Source organism: Dysidea avara, chromosome 12 (genome assembly GCF_963678975.1).
Source record: "Dysidea avara chromosome 12, odDysAvar1.4, whole genome shotgun sequence".
In the NCBI taxonomy this organism is placed as follows: Eukaryota; Metazoa; Porifera; class Demospongiae; order Dictyoceratida; family Dysideidae; genus Dysidea; species Dysidea avara.
In genome coordinates, this window is record NC_089283.1 from 12677119 (window position 1) to 12696505 (window position 19387).

The 19387-nt window shown below is 37.7% G+C and overlaps 2 protein-coding genes across 7 annotated transcripts in view; one reads left to right on the forward strand and one right to left on the reverse strand.

The window, feature by feature from the left end:
• Positions 1 to 19387, forward strand: part of LOC136240816 (cryptochrome-2-like) — a 55724-nt gene that overhangs the window by 12124 nt on the left and 24213 nt on the right. The window lies entirely within an intron of this gene.
• Positions 146 to 18331, reverse strand: LOC136240358 (early growth response protein 1-like). Of its 5 annotated transcripts, none has more exons than XM_066031311.1 (5): positions 16568 to 18330; positions 15078 to 16503; positions 6462 to 6553; positions 6121 to 6207; positions 146 to 1199 (listed from the first exon to the last, which is right to left on the reverse strand). In XM_066031311.1, the coding sequence occupies exons 4-5, from the start codon at positions 6175 to 6177 to the stop codon at positions 327 to 329; spliced, it is 930 nt and encodes a 309-aa protein (XP_065887383.1). In that variant the 5' UTR covers positions 6178 to 6207; positions 6462 to 6553; positions 15078 to 16503; positions 16568 to 18330; the 3' UTR covers positions 146 to 326. The 5 variants fall into 5 exon arrangements, with proteins under 5 accessions (XP_065887383.1, XP_065887384.1, XP_065887385.1 ...); XM_066031312.1 differs by having other exon boundaries at positions 15078 to 16181; positions 16231 to 18330; XM_066031313.1 differs by having other exon boundaries at positions 6462 to 6495; positions 15078 to 18330.

Consider the following 19387-nt stretch of genomic DNA (forward strand, 5'->3'; position numbering starts at 1 on the left):
TGTACAGACAAATTTCTTTATGTGATCTCACACCAAACAATGAAACAAACCAGATAATACTTTACTGTACAGTTTGCCATCTTGTGGTAACAAAGGTCAATATTAACGTATTACATGTAACCATTCACAAGTATTGGCAGGCAAATGAAAGACATTATAATCAATATGAATAAAATTATGATCATGATGAGGTAATGTACAACGATTTACTAAAATTTTTACAAAACATTAAAAATATACACTCTGGTACTTGACCAATTACAAAGATAAGTATTACAACACTCTAGTTAAGATATGCATTGGATGGGGTAACATGTGATAGTAAGTCAACACTGTGATTGATAGCACAGTACTACTTGCTGATTGCTGAGGACTACTGGAACAGATATATCTGATTGTATTGGATACGATAAAATATAAGGATTAAATGAAGCTGCTAGAAGCCCACTTCCAACTGACTGAGCTGGCATGGGAGGGAACAGTGGTTGATATATGGGCTGTGATGAGGTAATAGATGGGTTGTTTATTAGTGATACAGGCACCTCGTGTTGTAAAGTAGACTGAGTATATTGGGTAAGACTAGAAGCTGGAACAGGTGCCTCTGCAGTGAAACTTTGCACTTCCTCTATAATTTTACTAGTTGAGATAGTTGCTCTTCTAGAAACTTTAAAAAAATCGTGATCAGCGTGTGATTTGCAATGTTCTATGAATTTTTTTATTTCGTAAAAATTGTCACCACAAACATAACAATGTTGTTTCTCTTTTTCATGACATGGTAAGTGAGAATGTAAATGATCTTTTCTTGAAAATGGCTTTCTGCATATATGACACCTGTAAGGCTTTTCACCACTGTGAAGCAGTTTGTGCCGCCTCACATAAGCGGATCGGATAAATCTTTTCCCACACACGTTGCACAGAAATTTTTTATCTGGTTCTTTGCACTTATTTGCTGGATGTTGAGCACTACATTTGTTACTCCGATGTGTCTGTTGAGGGAGACTTTTAGTGGTCTTATTAGGTGAAGAATAACATGAACTAAAGTCCAGTATATGTTCAATATTTGTAAAGTCTATTTGTGAATAAGGGTCCTCATCTCCACTAATATAACATCCACTAATAGTACAAACCTCAACTTCTTCCACAACATCAGGTACAACAAGAGGTTCATTCATAACACCCTCCATAAGCCTTGTAGGATTCTATTACAATGTATACACGTTACTATTCTTACAGATAAAAGTTCTAAGTATTTACCCATCTATGTAGCTACATTAACATATATGGCTTTCTTGCAAGCATAAAAATGGGAAAGAAATATTCAAACACACTCACTTCAATTTATTGCCACCTAGTACTGACTGTGCTTTAGTCAGAACTTTCTGCTAGACAGATTGTTTCACCATGAACAGAAAAAATGCCAACTTCAACTACCAACAGTGACTAAATACCATATGGTGTAGTGTACATAACAATTAGAGTGGGTTTTGTGGCCACTACTACCAATTAGTACTACAGTCCCCTCTGACAGTGATGCTGGCACTTTAAGTTTTATCTTTTTATAAAATCATATAACTAGCAAGCTAATCTGTTTATCTCATAGCTTACATGATATGATAACCTATGGAGCCCTCAGTACTATCATGTCCCATGCAATTACAGGATGGAGATGTTGACTGTGAACAATCACATCAGCTTCGTAGATCTGCACTCCTACTGGTCAAACATACACCAAGCTGCTTACATGCAATGGCCTCACATGGTATTGATCTGAGAGCCAGCACTGACCACATATATTACTGAACAAAAGGACACCGTGACCACACACAGCATTGGACCGTTTGGCATGTTAAACAACCACACCATCACATCTACGTAAAAGTTTATTGTATTTAGCTACAAGTAACCATCAGGCACCTGTAACAGCACTTTATCTTTGAGATGAGACACAAGCTAATTGTCAATTTGTTCAATACCCACAATGTATATAGAGGTAACTAAGTTACAGAAAGCTCCCACATAGTAATATAATAATAACATAACACTTTTATTTGGACAAATTGTCTCATTGAAAATAATACCCTTGGTCAGCAGGTAACAATAACCAGTGTATCAAGATCTAAAGATGATGAAATCAGTCTATTAGCTAGACACTATTCACAGTACATGAATGCAGGCCATATTATGATAATTGAATTAAAGATTAAAGCCAAACTGCTCTCTGACATTCTGAACATATGCTGGAAACCAGCATTTAGCAAGGGGAAATTTTGTTGATATTATGTTCAATTGTTTTTCCCTACTAATACAAAGTTTGGTGGGGGAGGGAGAGAGTTTATTGAGTGAACACAGAACATTCAAACATATTCATTACCACACAATTATTATGCCTATGGTCACTGATCTGTCAATAAGCTGATTTATCCCATGATTGGCTGCACAGTAGTACAGTGAATTAACCACCACCTAAATCAGTAAAATCATTAGTCAGGAATCAGGCACAGGATTGTGTTCACTTACACTTTAAATTGGTAAGCCCATACAAGGTATACACACTGGAAGGAAGCCATCCAATGGGTGATGCTTATCCTGAAGAATTTTTCTCGCAACCAATCATCGTTGGTCACAGGTTGTTACACACTTGTGTCTAGATATGTCTTGTACTCTCTTAAAAGTTAGTAGGCAAGGGGCTAACTAGACTGGGTCACACCTACCCGCAACACTAGGGTGGACATTCAGGGTAAAATGCAGGTAAATCCTGTGGCAGAACTAATACCCTGTACCATGTCTCACATAGAATTAATTTGTGCATTTGGCACATTTTATAAAGTGTGCTAAATATGGTCAAAGATAAGAATACAAGCATACTTACAGTGACTGCACAATAAAATCTTTTTTGTGAACTCCAAAAACTTCTCCAAACCTGTCACCTGGTGCTTCAAATCCTCGAAAACTTCCTGGTGTTCAAATAACTTGAACATCTGTATGGCTCTGGTTCTGTGTAAATTCCTCTAACTCAATAAGGAATAAAGTTATCTATTGTTTATAGAAACAATGAATTTTTGAATAAGAGCAAATCCACCAACACATTGAGAAACCCTTCAAATGAAACTTGTTTTATTCCTTATATAGTTACAAAAAGGTGCATAAGAAATTTGTTATGTGTAGGCATATCAGTCTGCACCCACACCAGCACGAATGTTTTTAAATACTGCACATGCCATATTAAGGTACCCCAGAAGGTAGTAAGTGTGGGACAGGACAGTATGTCTAGATAAAAAAATGACTACAATCCCAAATGTTCCTACCATTTGTCCTGGTGGTATAATAGGATGGGACAGGCAGTTTGAACAGAAGACAGTTGAAATATTCAGCAAGTTTCACGTTGATATAATGGCCATGTCTAATAAGTTCCAAACATGACCTCATTTTTACCATTCAGAAATAGTATACAAATTAAAACACACGGTAATGTGTTATAGTATAGCGGCACAACCCAAAAATTGTGCACTTTTTCATAAAGCCTTGAAACTTTCCACATAAATAGTACTCCTCAATACATGTATTTTTAGATATACTGCCATTGCTGATTTGACCTTTGGTGACCTTTACTGCCATTTTTGTACAGATAATTGATCATTTTTGTCTTTAACTCCCTGAGGCAGTAATTAACTTGTTAAAACATGGTACCAAACAAAAGATCTTGCTGATAGAAGCAACTTGGTTTTTATTTGAAGTCAATAGGTGATTTCATTCTTAAGTTATGAGTATTTTTATTAGCTGCAAAATTTGATACATTTATGCATAATTATCTGCCCACAGGTAATTCACACCTCGAGGGCAGGTAAATTTATCAAAATTTGCAACTAGTAAAAATGATCATAACTTTGTAATGAAATCACCTATTGTCTTCAAATAAAAACCAAGTTGCTTCTATCAGCAAGATCTTTTGTTTGGTACCATGTTTTAACAAGTTAATTACTGCCTCAGGGAGTTAAAGACAAAAATGATCAATTTTCTGTACAAAAATGGTCGTAAAGGTCACCAAAGGTCAACTCAGCGATGGCACTATATCTAAAATTACATGTCATGAGGAGTACTATTTATGTAAAAAGTTTCATGGTTTTATGAAAAAGTGCACAATATTGCCAATTTTGGGGGCTATGCCACTATACTATTATGCAGACCAGTGCAGCCAAGATAATTGGTACATCACACTAGTATGTTAAAAATGTAATTTTTATGTTCATGCATACATGATTTCACTCACCCACATAGGAATCAGCTGACAGAAGAAGAGGAGCTGACTTGAGATACTCTAATACAGCAGTCACCCTAATGGAACAGTCACGCATGTATAGATGTATGCTATAACAAAAAAAAACCAAACAAACTAGTGTATTTTTAAAAATGAAATAGGAATCCAAGCGATAAAAAGGAAAAAGATTAATGGTAGTATTACTGTAGCTTGGTGGGAATTTGGCATTGAACAAAAGAATTGTTGTAACATGCTAATGTAGGGATTTCAGTTCTCACATAGCTATGCTGTAACATTCATCTCTTGTTTCACTACTTTTTATTTCTTGGATCCCTACTTCTTTTCTAATATTTAAATATACTATATAGCATATAATAAAGCTGTCTGTCTGACCATATTGCATCCAATGATTATCTTTACTGATTTAGCTACACACAGCTTTGCTGTTTAAAATTACCTGTATGCTCACATCATCTCAACGTACTTGCAGGATGGTGTAAGACAGCCTCATGTTCTTTAAAGTGACATCTGTATACATGTAATACATTTTAATGCTTGTTTTCCATTACATTATGTGGAGATAGTCCTGCACATAGACTTAAGTGCATAACATATAACACACAATATTGACAGTGCTGCATTGTAGGGCAGGTACAATTAAGCAGTTACTACAGTTGTCTTACTGCAATTCTGCAGGTTCAGGAGTACCTGCATGCTTCCCATAATTTTAGTATACTTTGCAGGATGATGGTATAAGACTCATTTTAAAAATAATATCCCCATGCATGCTGCAGGTATGAATGGCACTGACATTTAATGCTTGGTTATCATTACAATGTGGTCCCTGCATGTGGGGCAGGTACCAATGTAGTGCCATATGAAGTTGTGAGCCATGCTTCTTCACCACTCATGAAGAGATTATAGTGATTACAGTTATTTAGCTTACACTGTAAAGATACTCACATTAGTTGTTTCCCAGTTCATTTCCACTATAAAGTTTGATGCAGAATCAAGCAACAAATTCTATATATGAATGATAGAATAGTTGTCTGTCATTATACGACTGGATTTCGGAAAACTAATCTAGTTATAGAAGTTGTAAAGATTTAGCCATTACTCACTAAGGGTATATAGTGATCATGAGCTACCATTGTGTATGAAATTTTTACCACAGTCCTTCATTTCAGAGCATCACTATACTAGTAGTTTCCTGTTGACTTAATATTGTAGTATATGGCTAGTATCACAATTATATATACTCAGACTGGGATGGAGAGTGGGGGGCTGGTAACACCAGCTTCAAAATTTACAGAGGCCAGGAATTGCTTGACACATCACCCCATGACACATTTCACAACCAGCCTCATTGAGTTTGAGGCTTGTCTGCATACTCAATGGTGGAGTTAGATAGTTGGATTTTTCCCATCATTGGATTTGAATCAATTTTGTACAATCACACTTAGTAGTTCTAATCCATTATTCATTGCAATACATGACTATATAGTTTAGTAATGTTACAACAATTTGCCAGGATCATGTGGTTTATTTCAGGCCTGTGGGGACTTTTAATTTTCAGTTTGCACATTAATACAGTGGCTGTCTGAAGAGAGCTACATAATTGTCGTTTTGGTGTCTGATAATCAAACCAATGGAATACAATCTGAAACCACTAGCAAACTTTACATGAAAGATGTATGAACTAAATTTGCTTGTGCAAATCAATTAAGAGAGTATGTAGAGGCCTAATAAACTAAATCCCATCCCCTCCCACAATGGAACAATCTAAGTTTAATATTAAGCACTGCTGCATGACCTTCAGCTGACATTAATAATTAATACTCAGGATTAATAATGTGTTCACTAACCAGGAATGGACATAGTCTCCTTCTTTTGGCCCAACACTTGCTGTGGTCTGCAGTCATACCTCCAGCTGATCATGCATTGCCATAAGGCTATGATAAAAAATAAAAGAATGTATTATTGACACTATGGAGTATTGCTTGCACAACCAAACATGGTACTTGAAACTAGTTTTATCACATTCACAAGATTTGCTTATTATCTAGGAAAACCACACAAAAAGGGTCTCAGAGGTTTGATAAAAGTGCTTTTTCAGAAAGCTGAAATATGCCATTTTGTTATTATAATTTTTTCCACTGATATCTACAAGAAAACCTGTGCACTTTTTGGTGATAAAACTACATACCTTTCCTTTCTATGTCTTTCTTCATGTCCATGACCTATTGCAATGATAACATCCATTCATCATCCATTCACTATGATAACATCCATCATTACCTATATTTCAACCACAGGATATTTAAGGTCATACCAGAGCAGTCATGATGTGTTGAAGCCCAAATGTGCACTATGAAGTGCTAGTCATATTAAATCTAATCAAAAACAGCCAAGCTGTAAAAAAAAGGTGCGGCCCCCATAAAGGCCATGGTGAAAAAAGATGTGAAATCCAAGGTGGCGGCCAAGAAATGGCTGTGATGATAGGTTAATGGTTACATTTTAATAACAACAATTCAGGTGAATTTGGTGCCAAGACCAAGCGGCACAAAATTCACCTCAATTGCCGTTATTAAAATGTAACCATTAACCTACCATCACAGCCATTTCTTGGCCGCCACCTTGGATTTCACATATTTTTTCACCATGGCCTTTATGGGGGCCGCACCTTTTTTTACAGCTTGGCTGTTTTTGATTAGATATCACTTCTTTTTGTATTTGTATACTGCAAAGCCGGCCTATGGCTGGCTTTGGGGCTTTTTTAACCCATGTGTTTTTTTCTTTACCACAGGAAGAAGAAAAGAACTTAAAGAAGAATTTTAGTACTTCAATTATTTTTGATTTTATTAGTAATTATACAAATTATATACATATATTTATTACATGCTCATTATTCCCCACAGGATGGTTTCTTTGTAGCTGAACTCTCTACAGGTGATTTGTTTGCAGCTAAACTCTCTACATGGTGGTGTCTTTATAGCCGAACTCTCTACATGATGGTTTCTTTGTAGCTGAACTCTCTATAAGGTGACTTCGTCTAGCTGAACTCTCTACAGGGTGATTTTTTTGTAGCTGAACTCTCTGCAGGGTGATTTGTTTGCAGCTGAACTCTCTACATGATGGTTTCTTTGTAGCTGAACTCTCTACAAGGTGACTTCGTCCAGCTGATCTCTCTACGGGGTGATTTGTTTCTAGCTGAACTCTCTACAGGTGAATTGTTTGCAGCTAAACTCTCTACATGGTGGTTTCTTTGTAGCTGAACTCTCTACAAGGTAACTTCTTCTCTACAGGGTGATTTGTTGTAGTTGAATTCTCTACAAGGTGGTTTGTATGAGGCTGAACTCTCTACATGGCGGTTTCTTTGTAGCTGAACTCTCTACAGAGTGATTTGTTTGCAGCTGAACTCTCTACATGATGGTTTCTTTGTAACTGAACACTCTACAAGGTGACTTCTTCTAGCTGATCTTTCTACAGGGTGAATTGTTGTAGCTGAACTATCTACAAGGTAACTTCTTCTAGCTGATCTCTATACAGGGTGATTTGTTTGTAGTTGAATTCTGTACAGGTGGTTTCTTTGTAGCTGAACTCTGTACATGATGGTTTCTTTGTAGCTAAACTCTTTACAAGGTGACTTCTTCTAGCTGAACTCTCTACGGGGTAATTTCTTTGTAGCTGAACTCTCTATATGATGGTTTCTTTGTAAATGAACTCTCTACAAGGTAACTTCTTCTAGCTGATCTTTCTACTGGATGATTTGTTTGCAGCTGAACTCTCTACATGGTGGTTTCTTTGTTGCTGAACTCTCTACAAGGTGAATTCTTCTACCTGATCTCTCTACAGGGTGATTTGTTTGTAACTGAACTCTGTACAAGTGCGTTTTTGTGGGTGATATCACTGCAGGTTGATTTGTTTGTAGCTGAACTCACTAAAGGGTGATTTTGCTTGTAGCTGAACTCCTTGCATTGTATCTAGTTTCTAGCTGATCTCTCTACAGGGTGATTTGTTTGTAGCTGATCTCTCTACAAGTTGATTTGTGTGTAGCTGATCTCTCTGCAGGTTGATTAATTTGCAGCCGATCTCTCTACAAGGTAATTTGTTTATAGCTGAACTGTCTATAAAGTGATTTATTTGTAGCTGATCTCTCTGCAGGTTGATTTGTTTTAGCTGAACTCTCTACAGGCTGATTTACTAGTAGCTGAACTCCTTACATTGTGACTAGTTTCTAGCTGATCTCTCTACAGGGTGATTTGTTTGTAGCTGATCTCTCTACAAGTTGATTTGTGTGTAGCTGATCTTTCTACTGGTTGATTTGTTTGTAGCCGATCTCTCTACAGGGTAATTTGTTTGTAGCTGAACTCTGTACAAGGTGCTTTTTTGTAGGTGATCTCACTGCAGGTTGATTTGTTTGTAGCTGAACTCACTAAAGGGTGATTTGCTTGTAGCTGAACTCCTTACATTGTGTCCAGTTTCTAGCTGATCTCTCTACAGAGTGATTTGTTTGTAGCTGAACTCTCTATAAGGTGATTTATTTGTAGCTGAACTCCTTACATTGTGTGTAGTTTCTAGCTGATCTCTCTACAGGGTGATTTGTTTGTAATTGATCTCTCTACAAGTTGATTTGTGTGTAGCTGATCTCTCTGCAGGTTGATTTGTTTGTAGCCGATCTCTCTATAGGGTAATTTGTTTGTAGCTGAACTCTCTATAAGGTGATTTGTTTGTAGTTGATCTCTCTGCAGGTTGATTTGTTTTAGCTGAACTCTCTACAGGCTGATTTGTTTGTAGCCGATCTCTCTACAGGGTGATTTTTTGTAGTTGACCTCTCTTCAGGGTGATTTGTTTCTAGCTGATTGCTCTACAGGTTGATTTGTTTGTAGATGAACTCTCTACAGGGTAATTTGCTTGTAGCTGAACTCCTTACTTTGTGTCTAGTTTGTAGCTGATCTCTCTACAGGGTGATTTGTTTGCAGCTGAACTCCTTACATTGTGTGTAGTTTCTAGCTGATCTCTCTACAGGGTGATTTGTTTGTAGCTGATCTCTCTACAAGTTGATTTGTGTGTACATAGCTGATCTCTCTGCAGGTTGATTTGTTTGTAGCCGATCTCTCTACAGGTAATCTGTTTGTAGCTGAACTCTCTATAAGGTGATTTGTTTGTAGCTGATCTCTCTGCAGGTTGATTTGTTTTAGCTGAACTCTCTACAGGGTGATTGCTTGTAGCTGAACTCCTTACATTGTGTCTAGTTTCTAGCTGATGTCTCTACAGGGTGATTTTTTGTAGCTGAACTCTCTTCAGGGTGATTTGTTTCTAGTTGATCTCTCTACAGGTAGATTTGTGTTCATTTGTTCATTGCTGATCGCTCTAAAGGTAATTAATTGATTTGTTGCAGCTGAACACCCTGCAAAGTGTTTTGTTTGTAGCTGATCACTCTAAAGGGTAATTTGTTTGTAGCAGAACTCTCTCCACAGTGACTTGTGTGTAGCTGAATTCTGTGTAACTGAATTCTCTAGAGAGTGACTTAATTGTAGCTGAATTCTCTACACAGTGCATGACTTGTTTATAGCTGAACTTTCTTCAGTGTGACTTGTAATGTTCTGAATCTCTATAGTGGTATATTTGCTTAACTCTCCACATGGTGACTGTCTTCTTGCTGAACTGTCTATAAGATTAACTGTTTGCAGCTGAACTCCCTACAGAATAACTTGTGATGTAATAAAATTCTATAATGGAGTAAATAAATTAGCCGAATGCTCTATTAGGGTGACTGTTCTATTAGAGTATCTCGATCTCGCATTTGCTACACGGAGTTGGCTTTCGAATCATAACTCAGTGGTTTGTAATCCGATTCTTCTGTACTACTGCAAGGACTTTCTATGAAGATTATTCCAGCTATACACCGATTTTCAGCTCATTGCTCTAAGTGGTTTGCCTAGTAGGCGTGAAAACTAATACTTTTTATTCATAAAAATCGATCGCGTAATTGTGACACAGGTTGGGTTTTGTGTCATATCTCCGTGGTCTTTATCTCGATTCCTTTCAAACCACCAAAAGGCACTCCTACGATGGTTACTCCATCTACATAGCAATTTTCAACTCATTCCATGAAGCGGTTTACCCAGTAGGCGTGACAACAAATCGATCTTGTTTTACGCGAATAATCGGTAATAACTCCTGAACCATTCATCGGATTTGTACCAAATTTGATGCTAGGATTCGCCTTTGGACTCCCTTTCTGTGTGCCAAATTTCAAGGCGATCGGAGTACGCGTTTGCTTGTTATAGCAATTTTTGCAAGTGTGCGAAAAGACGAAGAAGAAAAAAAAAACGAAGAAAAAAAAACGAAACTTTGGCAGCTCGTATCTCGGAAATGGCTGGAGCGATTTCCTTCAAATTTGGAATGTAGACTCCCTTGGCTGGCGGGCAACTGTGTAGCAAATTTGATTCCAATCAGATAAGTGAACACCGAGATACAAAGGTGTGAAAATGACGTTTTCGTTCTTCCTGTCAATATACTCACGGTGTGGCGCGCCGGCTTCTTGGGCCGCACGACACACTAGCGTGTGTCTTGATCACGGTGTGGCGCGCCGGCTTCTTGGGCCGCACGACACACTACCGTGTGTCTTGATACAGTGGTACTGTATACCTGCTGGAAGTACCGGATCGTACAACAACAATCCTATTATAATCATTGCTACTGTTGGCGTGAAAACCATGACTGCCATGCATCGTCATCACTATAAGCCCCATTTCACCATAACGGCTTGGTTTTTTCAATTGAGAATCATATTGTTGCAAACAAAAAGTAAAGTAGAACATATCGTGCCTAGTTGCGCCCTTCCTCTACTTTTAGTACAGAGACTATTGACTCACGTGAAATTCTTTCAGTGTTTGTGCAATACTATTTTGAATTCACATGACCTCCCTACCCCTCACCCCACAAACTGACTTTTATCAGGTCCTTTTGATTTCATGTTTGCTATAGTAGACCTAAACTTCACTTCTAAGGCTTCTTTTAAGGGTTCCAAGGTAGTATTTAGGTGAATGTTCTATTAGGATTTTGGAAAAACATAGGCAATCTCTATTGTGAACCATGGCCATACAAAAACAGCCAAGCTGTGAAAAAATGGTATGGCCTTAAAAAGCCTGGGGCAAAAAAAAAAAGTGAAAATCAAAGGTGGGCAGCCAAAAAATTGCTGCAATGATGTTAATGCTAACAAGTTTTAACAATGCACACAGCCATTATTAAAATTTATTACCATTAACATCATTGCAGCCATTTCTTGACAGCCACCTTTGATTTCACAACTTATTCACCCAGGATTTTTAAGGGCCGCACCATTTTTTCACAGCTTGGCTGTTCAAGTTTTGTGTGGATTTCACTTCTTTTTGTAAGAATTGACAAAAAAGTTTACAAACAAATATAAGAAAAATTAGGAAATTTTAAATAGTAGGGACAATGTAGTACATGTATATTAGGGCTGGGACGAATAGTGAAATTTACCTTAGAATATTCGCTAATACAATGTTTGAACATTCGAAGCTTCGGTGTTAGCTTTCAAGTTATTGGTTTTCTTGTATTTATGCACATCCTTCTTAAGTTTTATCCTATTTAAAAAGTTTGTAAGCATTTGGAAAGTACATAGCAGAGGTATTAAATGATGCGATCAATCATTTACAAATGGGCGTGTCCACTATACTGCTATCATGCACAGGTAAGCACCTAAAGGGACGTTTTCCATGGATGCATTATCTATCACCTTATAAGGTGTTTTAAGGCTACAACTACGGTAGCAAACTAAACTGCGATAGTTTAAAAGTTGGCATGGCACACAAAGATCGATCGCGAATAGACGAACATCGATCATGCAAGAAGCAGCTGAATAAGCAGCTGAATTGAGGATAACGATGTTTATTTGTAATACTTTCAAAGACTATGAGTGCATTACGAAGCTTCAAAGGATACTCTTATAATTTGAAGTTTACTTAACCTTCGAACCCACGAAGCATTCGAAGCTCTGTCCCAGCCCTAGTATATATATGCCTTCTTGGGTAAATCACATTGAAGGAATCCTATAGTGCTGTGGTCAGTGGTTAGCCTGTATGCAATGGCTTCCCACAGACAACAGGCCTTATCAGCATTGATGTCATAATAATTCATAATAATGGCCGTGTTAGTGTGGGGAGTTCATCACGTTTTCATTCGTAGTAATTAACCCAAATGAACTTGGTTTGCAATGCAAAATAATCCCACCAGACCAAGGTTTTGATATGGATACAAAACTGCACTCATTTGTTTAATCCTAAGGCTGCAGCACATGTTGCTGCAGACCTTCAGTGCTGGTCACTGTAAAGCATTAATACAATACAAAAAAACCCACATAGGCCAGAAAACCGGCTCAAATATACATGTGCCTTACACAAAGCGCTGTAACTTTTGAAGCATCCATCCTATGGCTATGCATTTATGTCTTGTGATGTAACAAGGAATAAAATGATACCAAGGGTTTTCCCTAATGCTAAAAACACTGAGGCCAAAGCTAGCCATGTAAATACCTTTTTGGCTAGGAAACACGCAAACCCTTTACATACCTTTATAAAATGATCCATAACTCAATGGCGGTTGTTCATATCAACAAGTTCTGTTTGTCTCACCATAAAATTTGCTATCAGGCCATATAATGACTCACATGAGTATCGAACGTGGCAAGAATTTTGAAACACAGAGATGTGACTCGCTGTTGTTCATCACTTCATAACAAGTAAGCCACTGTAGCTACAGTGTTCATTTAACCTTCTCCAAGTAGCACAGTGAACAGACTTTTGAACAATGTGTTGATTTAGGTTATAAGATTTAAGTTACTCCACCTAACATTGCCGTGCGTGCCCATAATGTGTAAACATATATTCCCCAAAAGTTCTTTGCAAGTCTATGGGTTAAGTAAGTGTGTGTGCCTCACCTTACCCCTTGCTGCAGTGTATAAACACTATCATAGCGAAACGCCATCTCTCCCAAAACAACCCTGTAAAGTCCCTACACTATCGTCACCATTTTTAGTCGTGACATCAATGTGGATAAGGCACCATCTGGTGGCACCCTCAAAATGAATCATAAACCACAAACACTATATATTACTAGCTACTAGCTTGTACGGAACAAAGGTACTGGACTTCTCCTTGAACAAGGAGGGCACAGAGGAAAAAGTCAGACAAAGAGGTACTGTATAACATACAGCCTACTGTAGGTAGATAGCTCCCAGGAACATTTTGGCTTTTAGAACAGGGTAGTTCTAGTGAGAATGGACCCTACAGTTGGAACAGTGAAAAGGACAGCTTACCCTTTGAGTTCAAGGCTCCAGCATGTGTAGCACTTGGCTTGACTTGCCAGCAGCAGCCCCAAAGATACATATGTTTCTATGCACTGCTAAGGAAGTGCTTGTTAAACAAACCACTTTTTAACAACATATTACGCACAGAAGTATCTTCCAAACTGTTTTATAGTTTGACTATCATGTTTATTCCTAAAAAAAAGCCTAAAAGCTGCTCTTCATTTTTGTTCTCATACGTAGGGGATATGCCCCTTCTAACTTGAAAGAATAGGCAATTCCTGGTAGTCTACGAGGCTTGTACCATTGTTTTTCAGTTGTTAAACGCCTGTAGAACCCAAATGGAAGGCAATTCACAAACTCTGAGGAGAGTTGCACACCCGTATTTCAGACCGCCAGAAAGAAACCACCTCAGAGCAAAGTTCACCTGTTCAAAAGTTTAATACAGACCTCATTTCACTTTTACTTTTTATTTGCAAGCTGCTTTTTACCATTAACGATTTTGCTCATGTGGGTATGTACGGACAAACATAGGTAGATAGGTAGGTACACACACACTACACTGTCACGCTGCCCAGTGGCCAGCACTGGGGCACCTGTGCACTACTCAGCAGTGCATGGCATGCCCTCCTGGTGCAGGACTAATAACCCATAGGAGGCTGTACCATGTCTCACAACTGAAGGTGTGGGCACCCAAACTCCCACCTGGACCTTCAACTGCTATATGAGACATGGACAGTTGAGCATTTGCTTCCCCAGTTTACACCAGGTACCCATTGATGTTACAGCTGGGTGGGCTGCTTCCCCAGTTTACACCAGGTCCCCATTTTAACAGCTGGGTAGACTGGAGCAATGTGACTAATAAAGTTTTTTGCTCAAGGAAACAACAACACCAACGTGGCCCAGCACACACACACACACACACACTTTTACAAAAACAAATTCAGTAAACCATCTAGGAGCAACCCTTTGTGCACAGGTTAAGCTTCCTGGCTTATTTTGAGTTTAATACAACAGATTTGATTAACAATAATCTATCTACACGAGCAAAACAAACTCTTCATAATGTGAACTTTTATGGCTTTGTGTATAGAATGGCATTTGAGCAAGACAACACGGCCCAGTTTGGGCTGTTCCAGGTTAAAAATGAAGCAGAAAATAGGTCATGGACATGGGGAAGGACTCAGTAAGCATGGCTATATAGTTTTTATCGCCTTTTGTTGTACATCCGTGAAGCCAAATAATGCTAATATGAGTAATACTACATATATAATCACATATGTATGGGATTTGTAATATCAAGCATTTCCAGGTTAAAAGTTTCCAAAACACCAAGTTTTATGCATCAAATAAATATAATATCTGTTGTATATCCTTTGCATAACCTCAGCTTGGTGGAACAGGCTGATCAAAAAATCTCACCATTCCTATTTCAATGGAAAATACATATTATATTTTACACTACACACAAAAACACTAATTTACAACCTTTATGATGTCTGGCATACAGTTGTTCATCCTATGTGGATTCTTGTACATTGTGCCTATCTTTTCCCTGAGTAAGTGTGGTCTTGTAGCTTTGGGGATCAGAGAAATACATATCAGTGTACCATTGTATTGACTTCAGTTAGGATTGCAATTGCAATTTCACCAAACACATTGTGTCAAAAGCTGATATGTGTAGCATTCTCACAGCTTGTTATTGAAGCCTTTCTTCTTGAATTGCTGCTGATCATTGATATGAATTAATAGTCAGTACTTTTAGTCTTAGTACTGAACAAAGATGTTGGTTGTTGCTCTCCTGGCTGTTGTCCTGATTTTTGTTGCTCCTAATGCCACATCACCAGATGATCAACAATGTTCTCCTGATCAACCACCAACAGATGGCAGTGCTACTGGCATAGATTACCTCCAACAAGTCACTACCCTACAGTACTGCCTGGTTGATGACTGTACCATCATGATAATCGATACTGGAGAGGAACTGGATATTGTCTACACTACTGATAGTCTACTGGTGGTGACTGTGAAAGGTAACCAAACTTCTCTGGTAGTTGTTAAGAGTAAGAATGAGCAACCTTGTGTGCCAGCTGATGATGATCAAGTAATTGCTATTATACAAGAAGTGTTACATGTACTAATTGCTCTAATGAATGCCTATATTCTTGTCTTGCATTTGATGTTCAAAGAAATGCGCACTACACTGGGACAACTACTAATCATCTATACTACAAGTTTGCTGACATTCTACACCAGTTCAAAGGTTATGTATTTAGCGCCATTCACAACTATCTCCTTGTTCCTGTGCCAAATCCTTACGATGATATACCATCTATCGCGTGTAGCTAGGGAGGCTTGTGCAACATGTATTCTGGCTTGTGTTGCCCAAATGATGCACCGCAGTGACAACCTAAGATCAGAAATGCCTAAACATATGCTGAGAAATTATTTCATGTATATATTTGGAACACTGGCTTTATTTGGTGTAGTAGTCATCAGCTATCATTTTATCACTGGAAATCCTGTGACACCACAATTTGGTCCTTGTCAACATGTAAATGCCTCTGTTGTTCCTTTTGTTACTGCCACTGCCTGTATTACATTTAACAAGGCAGTACAGATGGGCTTGTTTTCGGTGTACCTGTATTACTTCTACAAATTCAGCAAAGAAGGCATAATCCGTAGCAGCGATCAGCGTTCACAGCTTTCTAAAGTGGCTGTTATTGTTGGTGCCACTACTGCAATTGCCCAAGTAGCTTGGCTTCCCACAGTTCTTACTGGACTTGCTTCAACCTATGGGAGTTTGATGGGATTGGTGCCTTCTGTAGTTCAGCATTGTGTGATTGTTGCAGTATACACATGCAGCAAACATATGGCAGATCGTTGTAGGAAGAAGTTCAGTAGCCAGTAGACTCTGAATAAGAAAGACATACGTTTTACTTAATTATTTGCTATATCAGTTTGCAAAAGAATTGTACCATAAAAATCTTTAATATAGTGTGCACATGAGATGTTGGTTTATGGAGCCACTCGTTGCTGTCATTGTCATATGGCAGAATCGCTGTGTAGCGTCTTTTGTACGATTTAGTAGCGACTGTACTTATCCTGTAGCGATAAAACTGGAATAAATGAATTCCTTGTACACTTTTTTTACTATTGCACATTTTTTAAGGTGGATAATCATCATTGTAGATGATTGTTACAGGTGACAATGGCACCACTAACAAACAGAATTAATAATGAAAGGGACTGTATAATTGTTATAGTTGCGTGCTACATGTCTTTGGTCCAGACAGCGGCATTGTGTATACAATGCATGGCTGCGCAGTTGACTGAAAACCAGACTCAATTCAACTCAAAGCTGAAACTACACAAAGTTTTAAGAAGGTATGGATTTTATACAATATCACTATGTAAATAATTGTATTTATTTAACCCCTTCAAACTTCCTCGCACATCTTTCAAGTATAGTATTACATCATGCTTGTTCATCTCAAGAATATACAAATCACAAAGTTAGCAACATCCATGGGTCTAGGATATTATAAACCTAATGTCAAATCGATTGTGTAATTCATGAACAGTGTGATATGCCAGAGGACTCATGTGAGCTAGTACCATTTGTATTGAGTAAATTATAAAACTACTTGAGCAGGGTTTCAATAAAAACTAGGTGCCAATCGAAAGCTTATCTTGTGCATAATTAAATGGTGCAGTGAACCATGCTGAACCCCAGTGGTTTGATATAGGTGTACACGGTGATTGGAGACGCTATCACATGATGAAGAGTGAACCGTACAAAATGGAGGACCAACGGCGACGATGGAAGAGAATAACACTTGAAATGTACTCCATTAATCCCAATAAGTCAAATTAGCTAAATTAAGCATTAGTTTAAAGTCAAAATATGCAATTAACATGAATTCTTTTTGACAGTGCTTAAGGGGGTATCTCCAAACTGATTTTGGTACACTTAACGTCATAATGATGCTAACTTCAGACCCCCCCTCCCCCTCTCCTTAATGTCACACTATGAAAACAATGCATTGGCAATAGAAACACAAAACGTTATATTCTTTACCTGAAAACATAGTCTACAAACAGTATAGCTGCTTAATCACGTCAATTCCTCTATTCCTAGCTGTTTACACTATAACTGCTTTAATAAAAATTTATAACGTCATGGCCTGAACCCCCCTCCCCCCTTAACATCATTATGACGTTAAGCGTACCAAAATCAGTTTGGAGATTCCCCGTAATGTATATATGTTGTACCTCTTATGGTGATATACCATGCCAACTAAGACTGTAGTTTGGTGGGAGTAATGCAAGCATGGATAATTGGGGGTAATTTTAGGTGTATGAGGTATACTTATGTACTTGCAGACAATTTGATTACATTTAATCATCTTGAGAGTTGCCATTTAGCTTGGAGAGATTAGATGAGGTGAACTGATTTGAATTTACTAACAATACTAATAGTAGCTACTAGGGCTAAAACGAATATTCTAAATGAAAGAGAACGAATGTTTATAGTCAAGAATGAATAATAGAATATTCTATAATATAGTGTAACTAGTGGGGCAAAAAAATTATTAATTTTCAACAAGTAGAATAGGGATCAAAGATTTGATTTTGAAAAAAACTGCGTAAACAAGAAGTAATAGGGATGATAATCCACAAAATTCTATGCATCATCAGTTCAAAGCAAGTTATTTGAATAGTGTACACTCAATTTGCGATTCCTATTTCAACATTTTAACAAAATTTAACCACAAGTTGAAATAGGAATCGCAAATTGAGTGTACACTATTCAAATAACTTGCTTTGAACTGATGATGCATAGAATTTTGTGGATTATCATCCCTATTACTTCTTGTTTACGCAGTTTTTTTCAAAATCAAATCTTTGATCCCTATTCTACTTGTTGAAAATTAATAATTTTTTTGCCCCACTAGTTTCATGATTTTTTTCATGTCCATGCACATGGACTACTTCTTAAATATACGTTCAACAGTACATGATTGTTTAATAAAGAAACCCATTGTAATATCAACTGGCAATAAACAATTACATAAATAAGTTTAATAAACAATTAGTTAACAATACAGTTAACAATACAGTAAACAATACCACTTTCCTTTGACGAGTAGATAAATCCACTAGTGTGACCGTTTACTGCAACGAAGCGGTGCGAAATCTCAACACAAGTAAAACACACGCTTGACAAAACGTGGTCGACTCCAATTAAAGTGCTGAGTATACGGAGTATCCCGCTTTTTATTTTTCAATCGCGTACGGAAGGGACACACCCCTTTTCAATTCGAAATTTACCAGTGTGTTCCAATAGCTTACAAGCCTTGTTATGTCGACTCTTAGCTGGTAAACAGCTGAAGAATATAATAGAAAGTATACACGAAAGGCGTACAGTAATAGTTTAAGTGACGAGGTGCGGGCCACACCCCCTTCACTGTCTCGTAATGAAGGAAGTCTAAAACCCGAGTTTCAGTGAACAATAGTTATGTTTAATGTTTAGTGTGATACAACTTGATGCATTTTAGTCCTGTGAGCTAAAGCAATGGAATTTTAAACAATTCTATATTATCATCTGTATGGCTTCTCGATCGAATGGCGTCTCGAAGAGTGATTCTTGCTCTATATCTCGCAATCGCATTAGAGAGGGAAGATTTTAATACCACACAGACCTGGGTACGAATGTTTTTTAAATACGCCATACGTTTTTAGGGCTGATATCTACTTCCTACGAGCTGTAGGCGCGCGAAACAAGAAAGAAAGAA